The sequence below is a fragment of the Harpegnathos saltator genome, unplaced genomic scaffold (assembly GCF_003227715.2).
Source record: "Harpegnathos saltator strain DR-91 unplaced genomic scaffold, Hsal_v8.6 scaffold684, whole genome shotgun sequence".
Taxonomy (NCBI): domain Eukaryota; kingdom Metazoa; phylum Arthropoda; class Insecta; order Hymenoptera; family Formicidae; genus Harpegnathos; species Harpegnathos saltator.
The window spans coordinates 236,727-258,593 of NW_020230520.1; the positions used below are offsets into that span (position 1 = coordinate 236,727).

At 53.3% G+C, this 21,867-nt stretch overlaps 1 protein-coding gene across 4 annotated transcripts in view; it reads left to right on the forward strand.

Annotated features, from left to right (window-relative positions):
• Positions 1–21,867, forward strand: part of LOC105188468 (protein prickle) — a 145,131-nt gene that overhangs the window by 108,170 nt on the left and 15,094 nt on the right. The window contains exons 1-2 of one of the 4 annotated variants that reach the window (XM_025305255.1): positions 17,006–17,604; positions 18,364–20,459. The exons of 2 other annotated variants lie outside the window; for them this stretch is intronic. In XM_025305255.1, the coding sequence (XP_025161040.1) occupies positions 19,930–20,459 (530 nt within the window). In that variant the 5' untranslated portion in view covers positions 17,006–17,604; positions 18,364–19,929. Of the gene's footprint in view, positions 1–17,005; positions 17,605–18,183; positions 20,460–21,867 lie in introns of those variants that run through there. One more of the 4 variants, XM_011149948.3, reaches the window with a different exon arrangement.

A 21,867-nucleotide genomic window follows, 5' to 3' on the forward strand; every position in this document is an offset into this window, starting at 1 on the left:
GAATTTTGCAGATCGAACGGGTTGCCGCCGAACTTTGGCCCGCAATCGTACGTTTGGAGGTTCGCGCGGTTCGCGCGCACGTGGAGCGAAGAATGAAATCGCCGACCCAATAACCTCCATAAATATCGCGCGATTAGCCGGCCGGCGCGGCGTCTAACGGCGGCGCATCGTCGATGAGGCATATAATTCCTACGGACGGTTTCGACGGCGGATACGTCGGGAAGGAGACTCGCGCGCGCGCGCGAACGGTACTCGCGCGGCGCGAGGCGCTCTTATTTTCGCGACGGACTCGAGAGAGCGAGCGGGCTTTTTCACGGTCAAGCGACGTCGCTGATCGGAGAGAACGCGCGCGCGCACGTGAAGGGAGAGACCCGGACTTTCCACAGGGAGAGACGGACCGATGTTTATTGGACGAGATAGGTAAACCGGATCGCGCGAGCAGGCCGGGAGCCATCTCCCAGGAATGAAAATAGAGGAAGCATCCCGATGCCCGAGGAAGAGGCCGAACGCGCGAAATTTCCGTCGCTGCTTCGAGGGGAAAGCACGTCGCGTCTCTCGCTCTTCCCGCCGCCGCCATCATCTGCGCGCGCGACTCCTCCGCCTTTCGTTTTCCCCAGCTTGCGATCGACCTGCTCGAGGGACCTCAAGAAGCGGCGCGCGCGCTTTTCCGCGCCGTTTTTCGGCCGGCGTTTTCCCGCCAGCGAGAGATGCGTGCGCGCGCGTTAACGCCGAGCTATTAAGAGGTAGCAATTTTACCGTTAATAACGGCGATTCATTCGCTCATCTATCAAGCGCCGATACTCGTCGCCAAACAGACGCGAGCGCCGCCTCGCAATCAACGTCGGTGGGTACGCATTAAGCGCGGACGGCGGAAGGTCGAAAGAAACGAACGAACGAACGAATGGACGAGCGGACGAAGCGAACGGAGCGAAAAGCTATAGTAGCCGGTTCGTATGAGCCGTGAGCGTGCATCGCGCGCGCGCGCGCGCGCGCGCGCGGCGCGGATGAACTCACGTAGGTTCGAGCGAGCCAATGGAGCCGGAGAGATGGATTCCAACCTGCAATCTGCATAATTCCCCGGCGGATTGCCTTATCCCTTGGCACTCGCGCGCGATTCACGGAACCTCCTCCGGTCGAGCGTGTATCAAACGAGTTCCGTCGGCCGCGCGCCGCACCGCCGCATCGCCGCGGAAATTCGAAGGAACTTGGGTAAACCGAGCACGTGGACGCCGTCGACGTCGCCGTCGTCGTCGTCGTCGTCGTCGTCGTCGTCGCTGTCGATACGCCAAGCGAGACCTTCGTCGGCCGCTTTATAAGGTGCGAATATTCGCGGAACGCTTTGTTCCCTCGCGCCCCCGGGGAATTCCTGCGGCTCCGCGCGAGAGCCTTCTCCGTGTCTTCGTCCCCCGTGCACCGTTCATTATCGGCCGCGCCGGCTGAATGGCGATGAATAACGGGGAAGACGCCGCGTCTGGATTAATGCGTAAAATCCGCTGCTCCCGGCCGCGTCGAGTCGCGTCGCGGCCGCGACTCTCCCGCTTGTCGCTCTCCGAACGGCCGGATTTAAGCTTCGTTTTCTGTCGCTATGTATGTGTAATAATGTAGAGGCGAGTGTGCGGAGTTACCGAGAGTTACCGGAGACGACGCAGAAAGAGGACTGCGCCGCGAAGTAGTGCAGTGGGCTCGGCGATAGAAAGCGAAGCCTGCGGCAATGATCGTGCAACATCAGCGGATTTTTGCCGGGCGAACAAGAGCGGAGCAAGGCTTCTTGCGGCTGCAAGGCGAACGATTTGTCTCTAAGGCGGGGGGAGGGATGATAACGTTGACAATGTTACACTTGGTACGTGAGGCGATCGGTCGCCATTTCATCGTCGAATCGTTGATCTTCTGTATCCTGTTATATTTTTATATTTCCCCAGTGAGATGCGCGACGACGATTTTTTAGTTGAAAAAGATCCTTCGCTGATTTGCTCAAGTCCCTCGATATACTACGGATTGATTGTTGTCTTGGATTGGGGTCAAGGTAATATCACTCAAAAATGTTACGTACGACCGCGAACGTGTAACATGCGTGATTATCAAATTTTCGCCTCTTCGTCACCGATCTCCATGAGCGAGAAACCTCACACGGAGAAAGTTCCTCACCTCCACAGTCCGCGATCGTCGAGTTCGTCGTGAAAAAGCCCCGATCAATTTTCGCGTCTTCGTCCGGAGGAAAAGTTAGACAACCGCTAGCCCTATTTCACCGCGTCACGCGAGACCACGGCGAGACTAATATCGTGGCATCGAGGTCGACGGAGGGATCGCAGAGTGATTGAATTTCAGGGATAATCGATGAGCTCCGCTCTCGCTCTCTCTCTCTCTCTCTCTCTCTCTCCTCTGTCTCGAGAGAGAGAGAGAGAGAGAAAGAGAGCAAGCCGCTCACGGTGTCTTCTTATTGCTCTCGCCGTTTTCTTCAGTCTCCCCCGAGTCGGCCGTGTCGAACTCACATGCGGCCGGAGGCCGCAACGCAGCGGTAAACGTCGGGAAACAATAGCGAGAGAGGACGCTGCGCGCTTCTGAGCTCTGGGCAAGAATAGAAACTGCGATCCGAACGTTTAAGAAACGCGAATCTTCCGCCGACTTTCCTTTGTCTCTCTCGTTCCCTTCGCCCCCCCCCACCCGCCCCTTCTTGAGCGACGCTATAAAATCACCGGAGAGCGTGCGATGCTCGCGCCAAATCGATACGATCTTTCGCAAGCTTCCCATCAGCAGAAATCAAATACGGCAATTTTTTATGCCTTTTTTATGGCATAACTAGGCAAGCCATAAGATGGCATTTCGAGCGGTCCTTATTCGGTCGGAATGTGGCAATTGTCTTGCAATATTGTCCGGATTATACCCTGACTGCAGCGATGACGTCATTATTTGGATGCCTGATTTGGTCCTGATGGACATTTCATCAGGTTTCTCGATTTCAGGCAATTTTATCCGGGCATTATGCAGCAGTGCGTTTCACTCCTTATTACCGTGCCGGATCCGATAAAGTTATCCTATTTGAAGTTTGGAAGCCGGATTGAGTTTTAATACGGCCCTGGGACGATGTTCTGCTCGGGTTACCTCGCCGATAATTAGCTCGTAGCTCGCGCTTTACGGGCGCTGCGCAGCTTTCGTGTTGTCCGGCTCGAAGAGGCCGCCTTTCAGCCGGCCGCACAGTGAGAGGCCAGATGACATTTTTTGGTTGAAAATTCTCTAGAGACCTGAATTTCCAACCGATCATCGACACGAGCGGAGCCGAAATTTTGCAAAAATTATCGGTTCAGGGTTCATGGGTTTTGGGGTGCGTCTCGTAAGCTTGTCGTTTCAAGTGTCTTGGGTTCGATGTGAATGGATTCGAGAGTCTATGGATACTAAATGCGAGAGCCCAGAACTTATAATCACCTTTTAGAAAACTTATAATTTCAAAGCTCATCATTTCAGCCCACATTAAGAAAGAATCAAGGATCAAAATCCCCTCGGTTTTGTGCTCAACGAGTCTGTATTTGATGTTTTTGTATTTTGGGCATATGAGTTTTGGATTAATGATTTCTAGTTCAAGATCGATAAATCTCGAGGTGTCTGTTGGTTGGTTTCATGGTTTCGATCCGCTGAATACGCTATTAGATGGAAATAAGTGTCGAATAATGAGTATTTCACAAGTTTCTCGCATTTAACGATAATTTTTCCTCTTTTCGGGCTAGTAATTCGAGAAAAGAAATTTCTTTTCAAATTTTGGCAAGACAGATCTCTTGGGAATTTATTCAGGATCAACCTCAGCCATCGGTGTCGACGATCGGGTTGGAAATTCGGGTCTCTCGAGAATTTTCAACCAAAGAATGTTATCTGGCCCCACTGATATGGGCCGGCCCGGTCCTGCGGGGATTAATTAATCGCGAATAAGATGCAGAGCCGCGCGCGGACTAGAATTCTGCCGGTTAATAAGGCGCTCCTGCGCGATCGTCCTTAACGTAAATTATCGGAGTCGTAAGATTCGGCGAGACACGCGCGCGCGCGCCGGACCTCACGGAATCCCGCCGGTGTAATCGGGGAATTCCAAGTCGACCACGCGGCGGGGGGAGCCCCCCTCGCCTCGTGAGCCGCTTACGACCGTAACGACACCGCCGGGAGAGTGTTTATTGACTCTTCTGCCGCGGTCTAAATTATTTACCGGTCGTCGCTGACGGATTCTCGTGATCGCGCCTTCATGGTGCGTTTCTTCTCGCTTCGCGAGGGAAAAGCTGACGCGCAGGTGAAGCTGACGCGACATGCGTCAACCAGCTTCCTTTTCCGATCCGAGCTTCGAGCCGCGGACGATAAAACTCGCTGTTTAAACGATCTCGCGCGAAGCGATGGGAGCGAGGCGGGAAATTTACGAGGAGCAAATTTCACGGCCATTGTCCCGCACGTGGCGCCTTCTTGGGTGTTCGCGACTTCTCGAGGGTGTTTGATCGTGACGTACGATCACGAGAGGAGAGAGATTCTGTATGTGTTACTACGCGATGAAACAACACGGAATAACATTATACGTGCGATAATTCCTTTTAGCCGATCACTCTGACTCGATCGATCGCCGACACGCCGATCGGTCGCGAACTTGCTCAAACGACTAAGGCTGTCTTCTCTCATATTCACTGCCAGTATTAAAAATACATATAGTCCTTTTGTGTCACGTATGCTATAGATTTTCAGTATTGGCAGTGAATACAACCTAAATCACAGTGTAACTGCGCCGATTGTTCGATCATGGCGCCTGATTATGTCGGTTATTTCATTCCATCAGGACGCTTTCATCGATCAGTGCTCAATCCTCTTCCCGGCGCAGCGTTCTACAGTCTAGAGATGGGCTTGTCAAAAAAAAAAGCCTCGTCTTCGATTTAATCGATTGTCAAAAAAGTCGTTTTTGCATGATCGATATTTTCTTAAAAATATCGATAATAATGGATGTTTCCCAATTTTTATTTTAAATTAATGTGAAGAGTTATATATGTCGCAACAATAAATTAATATATCATTAAAACCTTAAAGACCCTTTTACAATGGCTGCAAGCATAAGCTTATATATAAGAATAAGGCTATAAGCGTAAGCTACAAGAAATAAACCAATTAAAGTCGGTTGTTCTTATAACAGTCGACTGTTGTTGATTTATCTTTTACTGTTTACTTATTACAGCTTTATTTTTGCAGCTATTGTAGACGGGCCTTAATAGTGGTAAAGTAAAAGAAATTCCCTAGTGATAAAAATTTAACGTTTGAAAGTAACAAATCCAGTAATATAATCGACGAAAGGAATAATCGATCTAGGGAATACAATCGGCTCGAAAACTATCGGTCTGATAATCGATTTTTCCAGAAAATAAGATTCGATGCTTGTTTCATCGATCGATACTTGCCCATCGCTACTCTACACCTTCCGAGGCCGCGACGCGCCTTATCACGGGGAATTTAACTGTTTGTCCAAACGACCGAGCGACCTCGGCGTCGAGGAGCGGCCAGCAGGATCGGACGCAGCAAGGATCGCTCCGCCCTTGCACGACTCGACTATCCGCGGCTGGCGATCCCCGACTATTACATGAACGCATCATTTGCGTGGTCGTACGTACATACCCGGCATACTCGCGTACTTCGCATCGGTAAAACAGGGGCGACGCTTCCGCTCTCGCGAGAGCGCGTCCAAGGTAGCAATGAAAATGTGTGCGCGCGCGAATTAAACGAAAGGCGATCGTCCGACGGGCCGGGGAGCAGCGGGCGAGAGAAGGACGCGCGGAGGGGAGGCGGGGAGGGGGGGCATCGCCGTAGGGTTTTAAGAGTCCCGGGCAATTATTTGTCGGAAACGCTCGTCGCGGTAGCTGCGCCCGTAAACGCAGATCCGCGATGCGCCGCAATACGGGGGCAACACGCCGAGCGCGCACGATCGGCACGCTAATTTTCCGCGACTGTTATAACGTTGCCCTCCCTCCCTCCCTCCCTCCCTCCCGCCTGTCTGGCTCGTCGGGGCCGATCTAAGCGTACTTATTTTCAGTAATGATACACGCGGTGCGTGAGGCCGCCACTTCCGGGTCACATAGCCTTAATTCGCCCGCGGCCGTCGGCTCTTCCTACGTCCAAATAGCGGTATCGCCTCTCACGATCGAGAGGAGGTTCGACGGAAAGTGAGAGAAAGAAGTAGGGGGCTGCGGGGCTTGAGGAAAGAAAGAGAAAAAACAAGACGAAACGGAGGAGAGGAAGAGAAAAAAAGAACGGGACGTTCTGCGGGAAGGTAACGGCGGCGCTAAATCTCGCGCAGCGCGGATTTACGAGGGATCTCCCTCCGCCACGGAGAATGCGATGTAATGAGAATTAGAGAAGTATCGTGGTGTGGACGGACCGCGAGCGCCCGAGGAACACCGTGTGTCCCGCCTTTATGGCGATCCTCGGATGCCTGTTGAGCGCGCGCGCGCGGGGGGGAAGAGAGAGAGAGAGAGAGAGAGAGACACAGGGCTCTCTTTCAGATTTCAGAATCAGATAACTATTTATAAACGCACGCGCGCGATTGGCTCGCACACGCCGCCATTATATCCCGCGGCTGAGGAAAAAATTATTTTCTCGAAATTATTAATGATACTTCGTCCGCGGTTAATTAACCCTCGGACGGCGGTACGCGCGGCTGACAGCCGCCCACGCGGCGGCGGGCGCACAGCGAGCCCATTCGGATTCTCTCCCCCCTCGGGCCCCCCCCCCCCTCCTCGTGGATGGACTTTGGTTTCTGCGTATCGTTTTTACATCATCCGCTCCAGGTCGCGGATCGTGATTCAATTATACTTGTAAATACCTTCTTTCCTGAGGAGGAAAACGACCGGAGGAGCGAGAGACCGGCGCCTTCGCGCCGATTACGCGCGGATCACCTAGGCTTGCCAACTGCCCGGTTTTGTCACCCGGACTGTCAGGTTTTCAGAGGTCTTGTCCAGTGTCCGGTTAATAAGTCAAACCGGACGTCAGATTTTTAAGTTCCGTCCGGTTTTTAAGTTCCAATCCAATCAATGAAATGGGAGTTGAGATTTTAGCAATCTTTCTCCGTTCTCAAGCGCCTGCAAACGATCGAGCGCCACGAAGTGCCATCTAGTGGATGATCTGCCGATCCATCATTCCATATGTATTAAAAAAGTAATAGTTTATTATTTTATTCAATCAAAGCTTGTTCACAAAAATTGTTTGGAAATTAATATTGCAAATAAATTCTTGTCATATTTTGTATTTAATGTAACGTTATGATTATTACTTCTGTCCGGTTTAGTCCCCTTTGAGTTTGTTACCAGAGAAGAAATGTCCGGTAATTCTAACTTTTGGATTCGGCAACCCTAGGATCACCGCGTTTCGCTCGCAAGCAGCGCGCGCCGGAAGAGAATAAATTTGTCTTTGAACGATATCCTCCTCCCCTCCTCTCTCCTCTCTTCGCCGGAAATATCCGCACGCGGACAGCTGTCGCCGTGTAAAATGAGTGACGATCAACTGCTTCGACCTTCGCTATTCAGCGGCGATGAGCGGCCCGATAAACTCGATATTCGTGCCAGCGAAGGTCGGGAAGGAATCCGCTGTGTACGCCTCGTCGAGAGGCCGAGACGGGAGATACGGAGAGAAAGAGCGGGGGAGGGGGGCGTCGCGCGACATGAAATATGCGGCTAATAATGGGAAAGCCCGTCAACGAATCTCCAGCGACACATCGTAAAATATCACGCGCCTAATGCCGGGCTAATTTAAACGCCGCTGTCGGCGTTTTCGGGAATATAATAATATACATGGGATTCGTTGGAACGTAAAGTGGAATCCCGTCGTACTTAAGCGCTCTCTTTGTGCACCGAGTTCCCTCACGGAACGCCTGCCACGTGTCGCGCGGCAGACTTACGCGCTGGCCCATCGCGTGAATCACAACTCGAGCGTGTGTCCTCGATAGTCGAAGTCGAAATCAAAGTGCCTAATACGTAGACCTGCTTGGACCCTGCAAAGGACAGCTGCTACGCTTTCCCTTCTACACGGCAGCACGCTGTCCTCCTCCGGCTTTCTCCGGCAGGAGTCAAGTTGGACAAAGTCTCGAATGCCTGTTGGCGCGCGCGGATCGCGTCCTTTCCAGGTGTAGTCCTCGCGGTGTAATCTCCTCTGAATAAAGTCTATATAAGTGTCACGTGTTTATAAATCCGTCGTTTGATGGAAAGTTTCTTCTCTCTTTCCAGCTCTTCGTCTCCGGCTCTATATGGCGCTCTCGGTAATTAAATTCTCAATTAAATCCCCGCTGAAAAGAGAGTCCCCGATAGAAGAGAACGGAACTTGACGTTTCCGTATCGGGTAGAAAGAGAGAAGCGGGGAGGGGGGGGGGAGCGTCGTCTTTTTCTCGTCCGTCTCCGTACGGTACCCGCGGTACCTAGATAATCTCGGCAATTAAATCCCGAATTAAACGCGCACCGAAAGGAAACCACATGCAAATTACTCGCGTCCTCTCGCGTCCCGGGATACCGCCAGCGCCTTTTTCGGGGCACCGGACGGGCCCCGGTCTTCTCGACGACCTCGCGTTAGCGTATAAGGCAACTGATTCTCGGTAGCTGTCGAGGCTGGTCTCGGTAGCTTTAAGCTGCTGTCCGTCCGCGCTGTGTGTGGAAGCTGCTGCACTCCCGCGCACATCTAGTACAAATATTGAAACAAGCTCGCTGTGATTCCACGAACGCGTCCGCCGACGACGGGTACCGACGACGACGATGATGAGGAGGAAAAAGAAGAAGAAGTGGAAGAGGAAAGAAGAAGAAGAAGAAGAAGAAGAAGAAGTCGAGTGTGTATGTAGGTGCCCTCCGCGGAGAGTTCCGTTCGGGAATCCGGCGTGGCACGACGACGACGACGACGACGACGACGACGACGTGTGGCAGCGGGAAGTCGTAATGAGCCGTCGTGGGAAACCGGGGGGAGAGAAAAGAGACGCGACGTCCTTTGCTCGGTCTCGCTTGCAGAGGCGCGGGAAAGAAAGAAAGAAAGCGAGCGAGCTAGCACGCGCTACGCGTCCGGCCGTTGCTCGTCTCCTCCTCGCTCTACCGCATCGCCGGCGATGCACCTGCGGCCGTCGGCCGAATCCTGCAGCGCCGCGCGGAAACGAATAAACGCGCGCGCCGATCGGACAGCAGGTGCTGCTTACTTCGCGCCCGGCAGCCGAGGACGCGCGAAGGAAGAAGGACGGGGAAAGGTTTTCGCGGCTAGTACTATTGTCAATTGCAAGCATCAGGATACTCGGCTGAATAATCGGCCAGCTTGAGTAGCTGCATGGAAAGAAATGCCTCGGGTCTCGTGTGACTGGAGGGTGCCCAGGTGGGAACGCGAGATGACGAGGAATGATATCTTTCTTATTCGAAGCAAAACCCGAAGTCAAAGTTGGATTCTACCTTCGACCCCACCAATGCTCCATTTAGGGGGGGAATTATATATGCGGAGCGGGCTGTTTTCGAAGCTATTTTTACGAATTTTTTTAACGGCAAAAACGGTAAAATCAATGGACTTGAAGTTTTCACAGTGTATTCTCACTATAATGTTCAGAGTATAATATAAATTTTATTGAATCACAAAAACCGAAATTTGTAATTATTGATAGAAATGCAATCGTCCGTTTGCGAGTCTCTGTGTTTGCTGTCGACATAATTCCGGGCCTCTCTCATTACTCTGAAACCAAAAACTGAGGGAGATTTTTAAAATATATGATCGGCATCGTAGACCGTACCAAAATGAAGGCAGTGAAGCCAAGTTTGGCAAAATAATGACTGTAGAAAGAAAAGTATCGAAGATGAAACTTTTCTCAACTTGTGATCACGTTTAAGAAAAATGAATAAAATAATATAATAATTATGTTCGAAGTAGGTACGAAAACTACATTGCTACTGCACATTGCATAAAAATTTCAAGTTATTCGGTTCAGTAGTTTTTGCGTAAACATGTCGACAGCTTAAGAAAATGACGTTTCCAGATCCAAACGCGTTTAAAGTTTCATGTATATTTTCCATATAGATGGTAACAAATTTATTTTATACTTTGAACATTAATGAATACACTGTGAAAATTTCAGGCCCATTGATCCTACCGCGTTTCTTACACAAAGCTTCGCCGAGAGGCGTCCTTCTGGCAACCCAGTTCGTGCAGAATCGTGCATTTTCCACCATTTGAAAGCGCCGAGTAAGACACTCTGGTCTCTGCAAAGACGAAGAAGGCGCGTTCGTCCGCGGTTCGTCTTTCTAGCGCGTCTATCTACCGAGAGAGAAAGAGAGATAAAGTGTCCTACGTGATCGCCAAAGGACAAGAGCGCAAAATTGCGACGCAATTACCGGAGTCTAGTAGAGTAAACTTTCGCGGAACATCTGCGACCTAGGAAAACAGGTGGTGCGCATCGTGCGCGCGCGAACCGTTCGCGGCGTACCGCTACGTTCGGTCCGTTCGGTTCGCCTGGAAGCGTCAAGCCGAAGAAGCTTTTACAATTACGGCTCTTGCTATTGCGCCGTGAGGCCGAAGAGAGAGAGAGAGAGAGAGAGAGAGAATCGGGCGTAATTTGTACAGCGACGTGGTCTCTGCGCTACAAATTGGGTATTCTCGGGCTTCGCTGGTCTCAATGTAACTCCCAAATGGATATAGTCATTCGAGGCGATGACGTTAAGTATAAGCGATACATCAGCCGTTGTAAGCGAAAATCCATTTGGTCGTCGACGTTGATGAACGCGTTGTAAGCGGCGCGTACACACCGACCGACCGACCGTATGCCGAGTTGTGCGCATGTGTGAGTACGCGAGAGGATGCGCCTAGATCAGGGGTACTCAAACTTTGCGATAGTGGCGCTCCGCGCGCGAGAGAGGAAACGTCTTGGCGAATAATAGTTCGCGTTTTCATCTTCTCCGCCGCTCTCGTCGCGCCCTCGTCGTCTCTCCCCTTCGCAGCGCCTCGTAGCGTCGTTGAATTCTTCCGGATCCTCGCGACTCCTTGACACCTCTCGCGCCTTATCGCGATGTTTTTCTCCTCTCTTTTCCTGGTGACGTTGTAATCTTGCTTGCTTTCGATACGTTGTTTTTCTCTCGTCTTCTTCTTCCCGGGAGGAGACTACTTTCTCTCTCGCCCGGACGTCTCGCTGCGTACGAGGAGAAATTAAACGTTGAAATCAAACCGAAAGCAAATGTACCGGCTTTCAAATTGGCCATTTCGTCGATTGAACTTCTCGGCGGCCAAAACCATTCGAATTCGCACGGAGTGAACCGTGATTGCGTACGACGCGATTGTTCCAATAGATCACGTTGATTTGATTACGAACGCGTGTGTGTGATCACACTTTGTTAATAATTAAAATATCGACTGCTCACCGCACTCAAATGCATCAACGAATGTATTCACAAGTATTACCGATATTGAAATATTAAAAAATAATTAATATTAAAATTAATATTAATATTAATAGAATATTAAAATATTACCGACAAATATCGACTTGCCCAGGATCGAAACTCAACAATTCATAGACATATGACGATCAATTTTGAGTACCGATTTGCCGGTTACTGCGATCAACGGAGGCTTTAATTGAGCGCCCGACACCGCTACTCTCGTCTACGATCGTCCGATAAAGTCACAACCGCGCGCTTGTGTATGTGTGTGTGTGTCTTCGTGCTAATTTCTCGCGCGATCGTGCCCGGTGTCCCGCGACGGACGATCGTTGCGGAATGAAACGCGGCCGCAGGCCGACGCGGAAGTGCCGCCTGCGAGCTGGCGATCGGCGGTCGACTCGCGCCGATGATCGCGCGTCGAAAAATCGCCGCGTGGCCGCTCCTTTGAGAACCCTGGCGGATCCGCGTAACAGCCGGCAATTCCGCCGTGCGACACTGGCCGGGCTTCGGTTACGGTGCAACGCCGTGGCCGCTGCTCTCTCGAAGAGGCAATAGCAATCTCTATCGCGGCGGCTCCCCCCCCGCCCAACAAGTATGCCGATCGCTACAATGTAGCCTTACGCGCTGGAGGCGGACTCGCTGGATGAACGCACTCGTCCCGGTACCGGATATCGCATTTGCCTGGGTCGGAGGGCAACAGTGCGCGATTAGCCGCGCAGGAAATCGATCCTGCCAGGAGGATCTTGCCACCGCCGCCGCGGAATTTGCCGTCTGTCGGGCTGATCTGGGTGGCGGAACCGCGAAATGACGTAATAAAGGGATCGAGGGGATCGAGTCCGCCATCGAGGAAGATTGCCCGAAAATTGAGAAAGATTCGGCAAATAATTGTATTTATGAAAACACGATATCAAAGCATTTTTTTCTCTTACAAATATAAGTGTGTATGTGTGTGTGTGTGTATGTGTGTCTCCGATTTCGACGAAACTTGGCATATTTGTAGAGTAGCCAAAAATAAAAAGACCCATATTTCTTTTTATCGGCAATAGCTCAGATTTTAAGGGATGAAACTGCTCCTCAAAGTTTCGTCCCTTTCATACTACCTCGATAATTATTGCAGATAGGAAAAAACTTTTTAGACAAAAATTGAACAACATAAAAAACCGTGCAATTTTTGTCTGACAAGTTTTTTCCTATCTGCAATAATCATCGCAGAGATAGCACGAAGGGGATGGAACTTTGAGGAGCAGTTTTACCCCTTAAACCTGAGCCATTGCCGATGAAAAGAAATATGAGTCTCTTATTTTTGGCTGCTCTACAAGTATGCCAAGTTTCGTCGAAATCGAAGACACACATTTCGCGGATGTTCCTTATTAGTATAGAATATCGTTGAATTTGCTTGTGTCACGTTTTGAAGCCCGGTAGTGTCGTCCGACACCGCTGAAACGCGTCTTTGAAACCACACTCGCATTTCAAGTCACGAATACTTTCACTCAGTGGATGCGTTCTCTCCGATCTTTCATCAACTGCTCGTTTCCCGAGTCGTTGAAGAACCTTAAGCGCGCGATTTCCTCGAAACTGCTCTCGCGATTCCACGGCCGAAAGCAGAACGCGAGTGCGGCCAGAGAGAGAGAGAGAGAGAGAAGCCTGTCGCCCGTTGTGACAGCAAAATCGTAAAAATTCATCGATCCACGGGGAATCGCGAATGACGACGACGTCATTAAGAAGGCGCTGTAAAATCCCGACGATTAGATCGCCGTCGTTTATAGAAATCGTGTCGCGCGCATGCAGGAATGTGAAACGACGCGCTGAGAAGTACAACCCAGGGCAAAAAGAGGCGAGAACAAGCCCCCCTCACCCCCTCCCCCGCGCAACTGTGTGCCGGGATCATTATCTTCTTGCGCGTCTCTTCGGCTCCGTTCATAAATTAAACGCGCATTGACAGGCCGCTCGGCGCGTTCCGATTGGATTTAATATACGGTTAATTGAATGAAATCCCGTTTGGCTTAAACGATACTCCGCCCAGCGCTCTTCCTATCTCCCTTCTATCCTTTTTATCTTCTCTCTCTTCTTCTTTGCGGAGCACGTGTCGCGAGATAGTTCGTGAACCGTGAAAGTTTAGCGCGTCGCTGGGGAGGATCGACTCCACGTCCGTTTCACGCGCGTCGCCTCGCTCGCTTCCGAATGGATTCGGCCGACTATCCCGCACCGCATCGTAACTGTCTCTGCGGGGAAATCGAGCTCTTAATTGAAGGTTAAGCGGCCGTAAAATTTACGCCCACGGCGCTCGCGGCTCAGCCTGTCTCTCTTCCTCTGTCGCGGGCGCGCGCGTTCTTCACGGCCAATGAAAGCACGGCCGGAGCCCGCTCGCCGTCTCGAGACACATCGTGCACGATACGTTGAACATCCGCCGATAAGATCCGTCGTGCGCGGCACGTGTGCTCGCGCATTTGTGTTCGAATCGCGCAGTCCGCGCGCTGCCCCATACGGGTCTTACTTAACGCCGAGTGACATTCCGTCGCGGCCGCGTTCTTGCGCGGCTCGCCGCTTCATTGTGTGTCCGACGAGACGCCTTCGACTCGCGTGCGGCCGACAGTTCTTGCGGCCGACACGAGCCATTAGAGTTCGACCGTAGAAACAACCTTTCCTTTTCTCTCTCTCTCTTTTTTTTTTTTTTCTTTAATTTCTCGGCCGGAAGCCGGAAAACCGATTGTCGGTCGAAACCAAAATCGGGAATCGGGGATACTTTCATGAGGCCCCCTAAGAAGGCCGAATTTTGCCGAAGGTTGTGTGGTATATGGAGGGATTTATCGCTGATTTATTGATTATTTTTCAATCATTATTTATTCGCCGTGAAACGGGGGGGATTTTGAGGGATCGGTGCAGGGGGATACTGAAATAATTTTCAAATTTGAAATTTTGATGACGCTAGAGTCGATTTCTAAAAGGAAGAGCTACGGCTGATGAATTCCGCCTCTTCGATGATGTCCTCAGCTCGCCGTAAATTTCAAATTGAAAGATTTTATCTTGCACATTGTTCGTTTTTACAAAAACGTCTCACCACGTTGCATCATAGTCCCTCACGTCGTTTCTCATTATTTATCTTTAATCCCTGTAACATTTAAGAAAATATTGTCTCAAAGCTTGAGAAAGGATTTGCACAAGGATGCCGGCTCCTGGACTGGCTTTTCTCCGCGTCTCTCAAAAAATATGCTTTCGCAAGCCGCCATGCAGTCATTCCACAGTTTTCCCCTTTTTTTCGCTAATCTGTCGAGATTGCTCAGCGTCCACATCCGGCGACCCTACTCTCGAGGTACGTCCGTTTAAGCAAGGGACGACGATCCTCCTGGAGGGTCCAGCCCGCGCGAGCGTCACGGAGGAGGCGTGTCGCGCACGTACCCGGGGACGGCTCTCCGCGTGATATCCCTCACGAATGGGCCCATTGTACGTGGGCACATTCGACGAGAGCTCGACGGTCCGTCGGGTCCCCCTGTTTTTCGAGGCGCGACCAGCTCCGTCTCCATGGGGGACGCCTCTATCACGGCTACACAGACACCGCCATCGGGACGGCCGCTAAATCGTCGCTCCAGCCGCGACGCAGACGCGTGCTCGCGTTTCTACAAGTCGATTATGTTGATATCCGAACGGCGGGCGGAGGGAGGGGAGGTAGAAGAAGCGTGGCCCACGTTCAGCATTGTTGATCGTTCGAGCATGTGAAGAATAGATGGATAGATAGAGATAGGTAGGTAGGTAGGTTAGGCAGGGCACTTTGTTGTTCGGGGCCGAGCCCCGTGGGAACGGGGACACGTACGCAACAAATAAACACACACACACACACACACACACATAGATGATATCGCGCGATGAAAATGACGCTACGGAGAGAAGAAGCTTAATGAGTCGCGCGATATTTATTATAAACATAGGCGCGCCCACCTGTACCGCTGCGCAATATTATCGGGAGCGCTCGTTAAGATTCGACACGGCTTACTGAACTCGACCGACAGATACACCTAATTCTGTGAAAAAAAACAAGAGAGAAAAAGAGAGAGAGAGAGAGAGAAGGAGCGCTCACCGCTGGTGTACGCGTCATGAGATAAAGACGTTAACGTGGAAGCGGGCTTATCGTGATGATACGTGTGAGGGATTGGTACAAGGCGCCGGTGGAACAGGTGAGACTTGTGTAAAAGTAGGGAGATGAGATGATTCAACGGACGACGAGCGGCAGCTTCGAGCTGGGTGGGCTGTCTTCGAATTCCAATCTCCGTCTCTATCCGTTGATATCGTCCGGGGAGCCGGGAACGACAGCCTGCCGGCGACGTTTGACTGATGAACCGAGCGAAAGTTCATCCACAGTGCTCATTTCTCGAGATTTGTGGGCGGGAGCAGCGCGCGAGATGTACTTTTATCGAAGTCAAAGGCGACTTGAAGAACGAAGCTGCCGAGAACTGTGTGGACCTCTCGGCTGAAGCATCTGGACTCTGAGAGAAACTGTGAACCTCCAATACAAAAACTGAATCTTGTTACGAGACGTTCTCGCATCGGCAAGGATTACGAGCGAAGGATCTCGAAGGATTAACACACAAACCTTAATTAACATTGAAGAACTTTAATCCAAAATCTAGTTAAAACCTCAATTTACATTTGGTACAATCTTAATACTTTTTAAATATTTCATTAAATATTAAATATTAATATTAAATATTATTAATGTTAAACATTAAACATAAAAAAACATTAATATTTTATTAAATATTAACTTCATATCTTTTTTTAAATTCAGGGTTTCGCGTCGCTTAATGTGATTTAAATGTAAAGGATGTAGTATATGTAGGATACATCCTGTGAAAATGGTACGCCGTGTCTGAAGTATTTATACTCCACACTTTTTCGCACACTTTGAAACCGTCTGTGAGCGGGAATTAAGATTAAAAGGTCGGCAACAAGCTAACGATTGCATTCGTAGTATCTCAATTAGCACAGGAATCGGCAGAAACGTGCGGGAATTTACGTTAATCGACCTGCCTCTTCCGATCTGCGGCAATTAAAGGAGCGCAAACGCGACAAGCTGCAGTTATCTCACTCCCCGGAGAGCCTGTTAGCGAACACGCCTCCATTTTTAATCGGCGCGGCCGATAATCGCAATGGAAAGGAGCGAGGCTCGTCGCGGCGTATTTTCGAATGACGTCGCCAAAGTATACAAGTGGCTTCTCGCGAGAGAGCTGCGCAAAAGAGCGGAGCGGAGCGGAGCAGAGCAGAGCAGAGCAGAGCAGAGCAGAGCGTCCTCCGTTCGGCCCGAGGGCCCGAGGCCCGTCGCGGCACGCACACGCGGAACCGGGCCCGCGCGTTCTCGCGTACTCCACGAAGGCCCACGGCGAGAGGCGTCGGGCCCCGACACGCCACACGTATTAGAAACGAATATAAATATATCGAGAGGAGCGAGAGAGAGAGAGAGAGAGAGAGAACGAACAAGAGCGGGGGAGAGACAGAGGGACAGCGAGCGAGCGAGCGAGAGAGAAACAGACAGACAGACAGACAGACAGAGAGAGAGAGGGGGGGGAGCGCGGGGGGAGGTAGAGCAGAAAGAGAGAGAGAATGAGACAGACACGTGGTGGTAGTGAGAAAGGAGAGGGAGAGTTCGCGCAGGTATTGGTAACGTCGGAGTTACACGCACCGACGCGACTCCTCGCTCGTTCCTCCTTCCTCACGCTGGCACTCGCTCGCGGGCCCCGGCCTGCCCCCTCCTGCGCGTCCCGCACGGGGGCCCGAAGAGTCCCAGAGAGTATGCTCAGTGTCCGCTCGGCCTCAGCACGCCCCGTGCCGGTGGAACGAGGGACAGGACGTGCTTGTGTACGAGTGCTTCTGAGTGTCCTCGCGCCCGTCGCGCCGCGTTTCCCGATTGTGTTGTAACGCGCCGCTGCTAACGTCGACCGCACGCGAGCGCGCGCGCGCGCGGCGAAGTCGCGATCCACGGGGTCGTCGCGGTGGAGGCGAGCGTCGTCGAGAGAGTGCTCCGCACGGACGAGTGTTGGCGTGGCGTGGCGTGGCGTGGCGCGCCGCAAAGTGGACGCGAGTCGGCGTCTCGCGACGATTGATCGCCGCCGAAGGACCGTCGTCGGACGAGGATCGTTCGCGTAGCCGGGCGACCTCGTTCGACCTCCGCGGCTGTCATCCACGCCCGGCTCTCCGCCGCGCGCGCCGGAGTGAGAGAAGACCCGACCGAGTGAGAGAAGACGCGCGAGAGAGCTCCTGACACCGCGCGCCATCGCGCATCGCGCCGCCCGTCGCTCGCCTTTGTACCGCGCGATAGGTGTCGCATATTAAAACGTTAATCCGCACTGTACTACCGGTTATACGTACAGATTGGTCCTCACCCCTCCGGCCCGCTTCACCCCCCCTCTCTCTGTCTCTTCCTCCTTTTTTCTCTGTTTCTCTCTCTTTCTCTCTCTCTCTCTCTCTCCCTCCCTCCCTCCCTCTCTCTCTCCCTCCTCTCCTCTCCTCTCTCTCTTGTCTTCTCACTGTTTCTCTCTCTCTCTCTCTCTCTCTCTCTCTCTCTCTCTCTCTCTCTTCCCCGCACGATCCTGCCCCTCTCGAGTTCCCTTCCTCCTCCTGCGACCGCTTTCGCCGGAGCGCACTCGATCCTCTCCCTTTCCGCCTTGTTCTCCCCGATCACCCCTTCCCACCGCCCCCTCCGTCGCGTCCTTCTCCTGCCCGCAGCCGGCTCGCCGTCGCCCTTATTGCCTGAGAGAGAGAGAAAGAGAGAGAGAGAGAGAGAGAGAGAGAGAGAGAGAGAGAGAGAGAGAGAGAGAGAGAGAGAGAGAGACTGAGGCCGCGGGTTCGCGAGCGCGTGCCAATCGCGAGACATGGTGAACAAGCGGCGTGATGGTCTCGAGGTTGCCGGCGAGACGTCGGCGAGACGACGGCGACGACGGTGCGATGCCGCGACGCGGGCTCGCGATTGAGTCCTCTGTTCTTCCCGCAGCGTCCGGCTGCAGCGCGAGGCCACTCAATCACAGCGCCAGTCGAGCTCCGTACTCCAGGGAACGCGTCTGTTCCGCGGGCCACCTGTGTGTCCAGCGGAGATCTCCTGCGACCCACGAGGCGTCTCCGGCGTTGACGTTAACGTCCTTGATTCGCGAGACCGGACGTTTCCGCTCGCGGCCAAGTGGACTCTCTCTCTCTCTCTCTCTCTCTCTCTCTGACCGAGAGTCGTCCGCACGAGGACGATGACGTGCTGCGAGGAGCACGATTGAGTCCTCCGAGCCGTGCGACGACCGCTCCGCCGTCGTCGAGGAGAGACCCGCTCGTGGCATTAGACGCCGCTCCGCGTCGGCTCCGAGAGGAACGTCTTTATTCCGTCCGACGTCTCCATCGCGTCGGGCGCGCGCATCTCCGTCGTTCCGTACGCAATACTACTCCCTCGGGCGTGGATGCGGCGCGACGTCGACGGCTCGAGGTATGATGGACAGAGCTGCTACGGAGGACCCGGCCGAGAGTCGCAGTCGCCTCTATCATTACCGCGACTCATGGACGCGCATTTATGGGAAGCGACGGGTCGCTGAACGTGCTCGCTGAAGATCGTGGGAAGTGAAGCGCCCGCTCGGCGGGGGATGAAGTAGCGGCTGTCGCGCGGGAGAAGTCCTCGACTGCCGCCTGGGATCTACCTGCTCGGTCGATCGATCGATCGATCGATCGATCGAGATCGGTCCACTCGACTCGTCGCCGGACATATCTCGGAGGAAACTCCGCGAAGTGTATCCCCTCGTTCACGGCTCCTCCACGGGGACCCGAGATCGGGAGAACGAGTGTCCTCGAAGAGATCGTTACTCGCGTTCGAACGACGGGCTGTTCTTCCTCGAAGAACTAGTGCACACTTTCGGAGGAACTTGGGAGGAAGCAGGCCGAGGCTCGGCGGAAGAAGGAGGAAGAGAGAAGCAACGCGAGTTAATGCTTAGGTCATGCGGCGGGAAGGAACAGACTGAGTGCGAACAAGAGAGAGAGAGAGAGAGGAGGGAGGGAGGAAGAGATCTCTCCGCGCGTTTCCGCGTCGAGAGCTCTCGCCGGGAAAAGAGCGGAAAGTGAGCGGCTCCAGACGCCGTGGAGAGCAGCACAGCCACCCTGGCGCGATAGGCCTTTAATACGCTCGCACGCAGAAGGGTTCCTGCGTCAACAAAAAGCCCGGTTGCCCTGGAGCGAGCCGTACAGCGTCGCCTTATTAGCTTTCGCTGGAGGACGGACGACCGCGAAAACGGACATAATATAGCGAGGAGGAAGGAAAGCGAGCGCGAGGAAAGGACCCCGTCGACGCCCTCCTCAGACTAGAAGGTCTCGCCACTCTCGGCGATTATTACCGTCGGCTCGGGGCGGAGACGCGAGAGAGAGAGAGAGCGAGAGAGAGAGACGCCGGTGGAGTCGATCTTAACGACGACCGTCCGCGTCGGGTCCGGATGTTGTTGCCCGTTGGCCGCCGCCGCCGTCGCCGTCGTCGTCGCGCTCGTGCTCGTGCTCGCGGTCCTGACCGGTGCGCGCAGGAGGACGAGGAGGAAGCATGTCGAGCTTAGCGCGGAGGAGACGCACGGCCGTGCTCGGCTCCAAGCGATGGTGGCAAGGTGGCTGTTGGGCTACCAGGAGCCACCAGGAGGCGTACCTGCGCAAGCTCTACGGCAGGAGGAACGACAGCCAGAAGGCCGGCGGCAGCCCGAACGACGAGGACCTCGGGGCGACGCGGCCTCGGGACCTCGAGGCAGCCTGGACGCCAGCCGGGCTCGTCTACGAGCTGCCGGCCGCCGACGAGCACTACCTCGACGCGTTCCTGAGGAACCGCGACGACGATGACGCCAACGACGTCGACGACGTCGACGACGTGGTCGCCGCGGTGGTCGGCTGCTCGCCGTTGGCGGCCTCGCGAGCCAGCCCGACGGAGAAGTGCGTGGAGTTCCTGAAGGGCGCCCATGACGACGGGACCAGTTTCGCGGCCGACCACCGCGTCTCCCGTGCCGCGGGAGACGCGGAATGCGGCCGCGTAGCCGAGTGCGGCTCCGTGCATTCGGCTTACGATGTGGCCGGCTGTTCTTCGGAGTAAGTTGCCTCCTCGCCGACGAGGAATGTGTTCCCATCCGTGGCCGCGCGTAAATCTCCCCCGTGCTCCTCCGCCGGCGCCGTCGCTGTCGCGTTAGGAAAGTGTACGGTGTGTCCGGAGGAGGCCGAACGCTCAGCCAGGAATGTGAGTGAGAAAGGAGTCGGTCTCTCTGCGCGTGCGTGCGTGATATGCATGGGGGGAGGGGGGTACATTTGCGAATTTTCCGCTAACACCCCCTGTGCGAGCCCCGTCGCTCCAGCGGAACCGAGATAAGTCTGTGAAGTTGGCACCCCCCCGTTCCTCTTCTCGTTCGCTGGGTAGAAGAAGCTGGGTAATAGAAGAAAAATTGTTTGCTGGACCATCGACGACACCGAGGTGTCGCCATTTGGGGGGCGGGGGAGGGGGGGGGAGTAAAACACCCCGGGAAGTGCTCGTGAAAATATTTCTGTGACTCTTTCTCTCTTTCTCGTGTGCGGTTATGCTTTTTCCCGTGAACGAAGATGGTCTCGGAGTTTCTCACGAAATGCGCACTTCGGGCTGCTGCTGGCTTCCACAGATCTATCTTCGAATCCGTCTCTCTTCGCGGAGACGTCCTCCTCTCTCGTCGATAAACGATTACTGGCTGGCTGGCCGGAAACATGCATGAAAGAGGCAAGGTGGAATTTTCCACGAGGGAACGCAATTTCGAGCGAGCGATTTTGAAAGCTCTAGTTTGGGGCTCTCGAGGCCGAGGAGATTCGAGGACTTCGGGAAATGGAGAAGCGTCGGTATCTTACGATGTATTCTCACCGAATCGTCTACTTTCACGTAGACCCATCCGAGGCGCAATTTCCCGTCTAAAGTCTCCACGTGTCCGCCGCGCTGGTGAACGGCATCGTTATCGCGCAGTGCGCGCAGCGGAAGTCCCATTAATCAAAAATCACTCGGTGCTTACGGTACAAGCTCGCGTCGCGAGGCATCGATCGATTTCGCTCGAACGTTTCGATGGATACTTGGCGCTCGTTGATCCGGAACATCTGGAACAGCGCGCGCGCACGCGATTTCCTCGCGTGTTCGGGCCGCGGAATTTTAAATTGAAACATCCCGGCTTATCGAAGCGAGGAGAGAGAAGAAATCGCCGAAGCTATCGTGGTCAGGCGCGCCGGCTTATTCTATTTAGTCATGCGTCGTGTTCTCTCTCTCTCTCTCGCTCTCGTTATTACGTCCAGTTTTCTCCCCGCATACGTCGCACGCTGCGCGTAAACGGCGCAGAAAGATTTCGTAGAGCAAATAACATTTCCCGAGCGAGGCTGTGGCAAAAGGAAAAATGCGGAGGAGAGAGAGAGAGAGATCAATCCTCCGAGAGCCTCCATCCGTGAAAGTCTCTCATATTCTACATCTGCTCTTAGCAGATCTCAGCAAAATGTA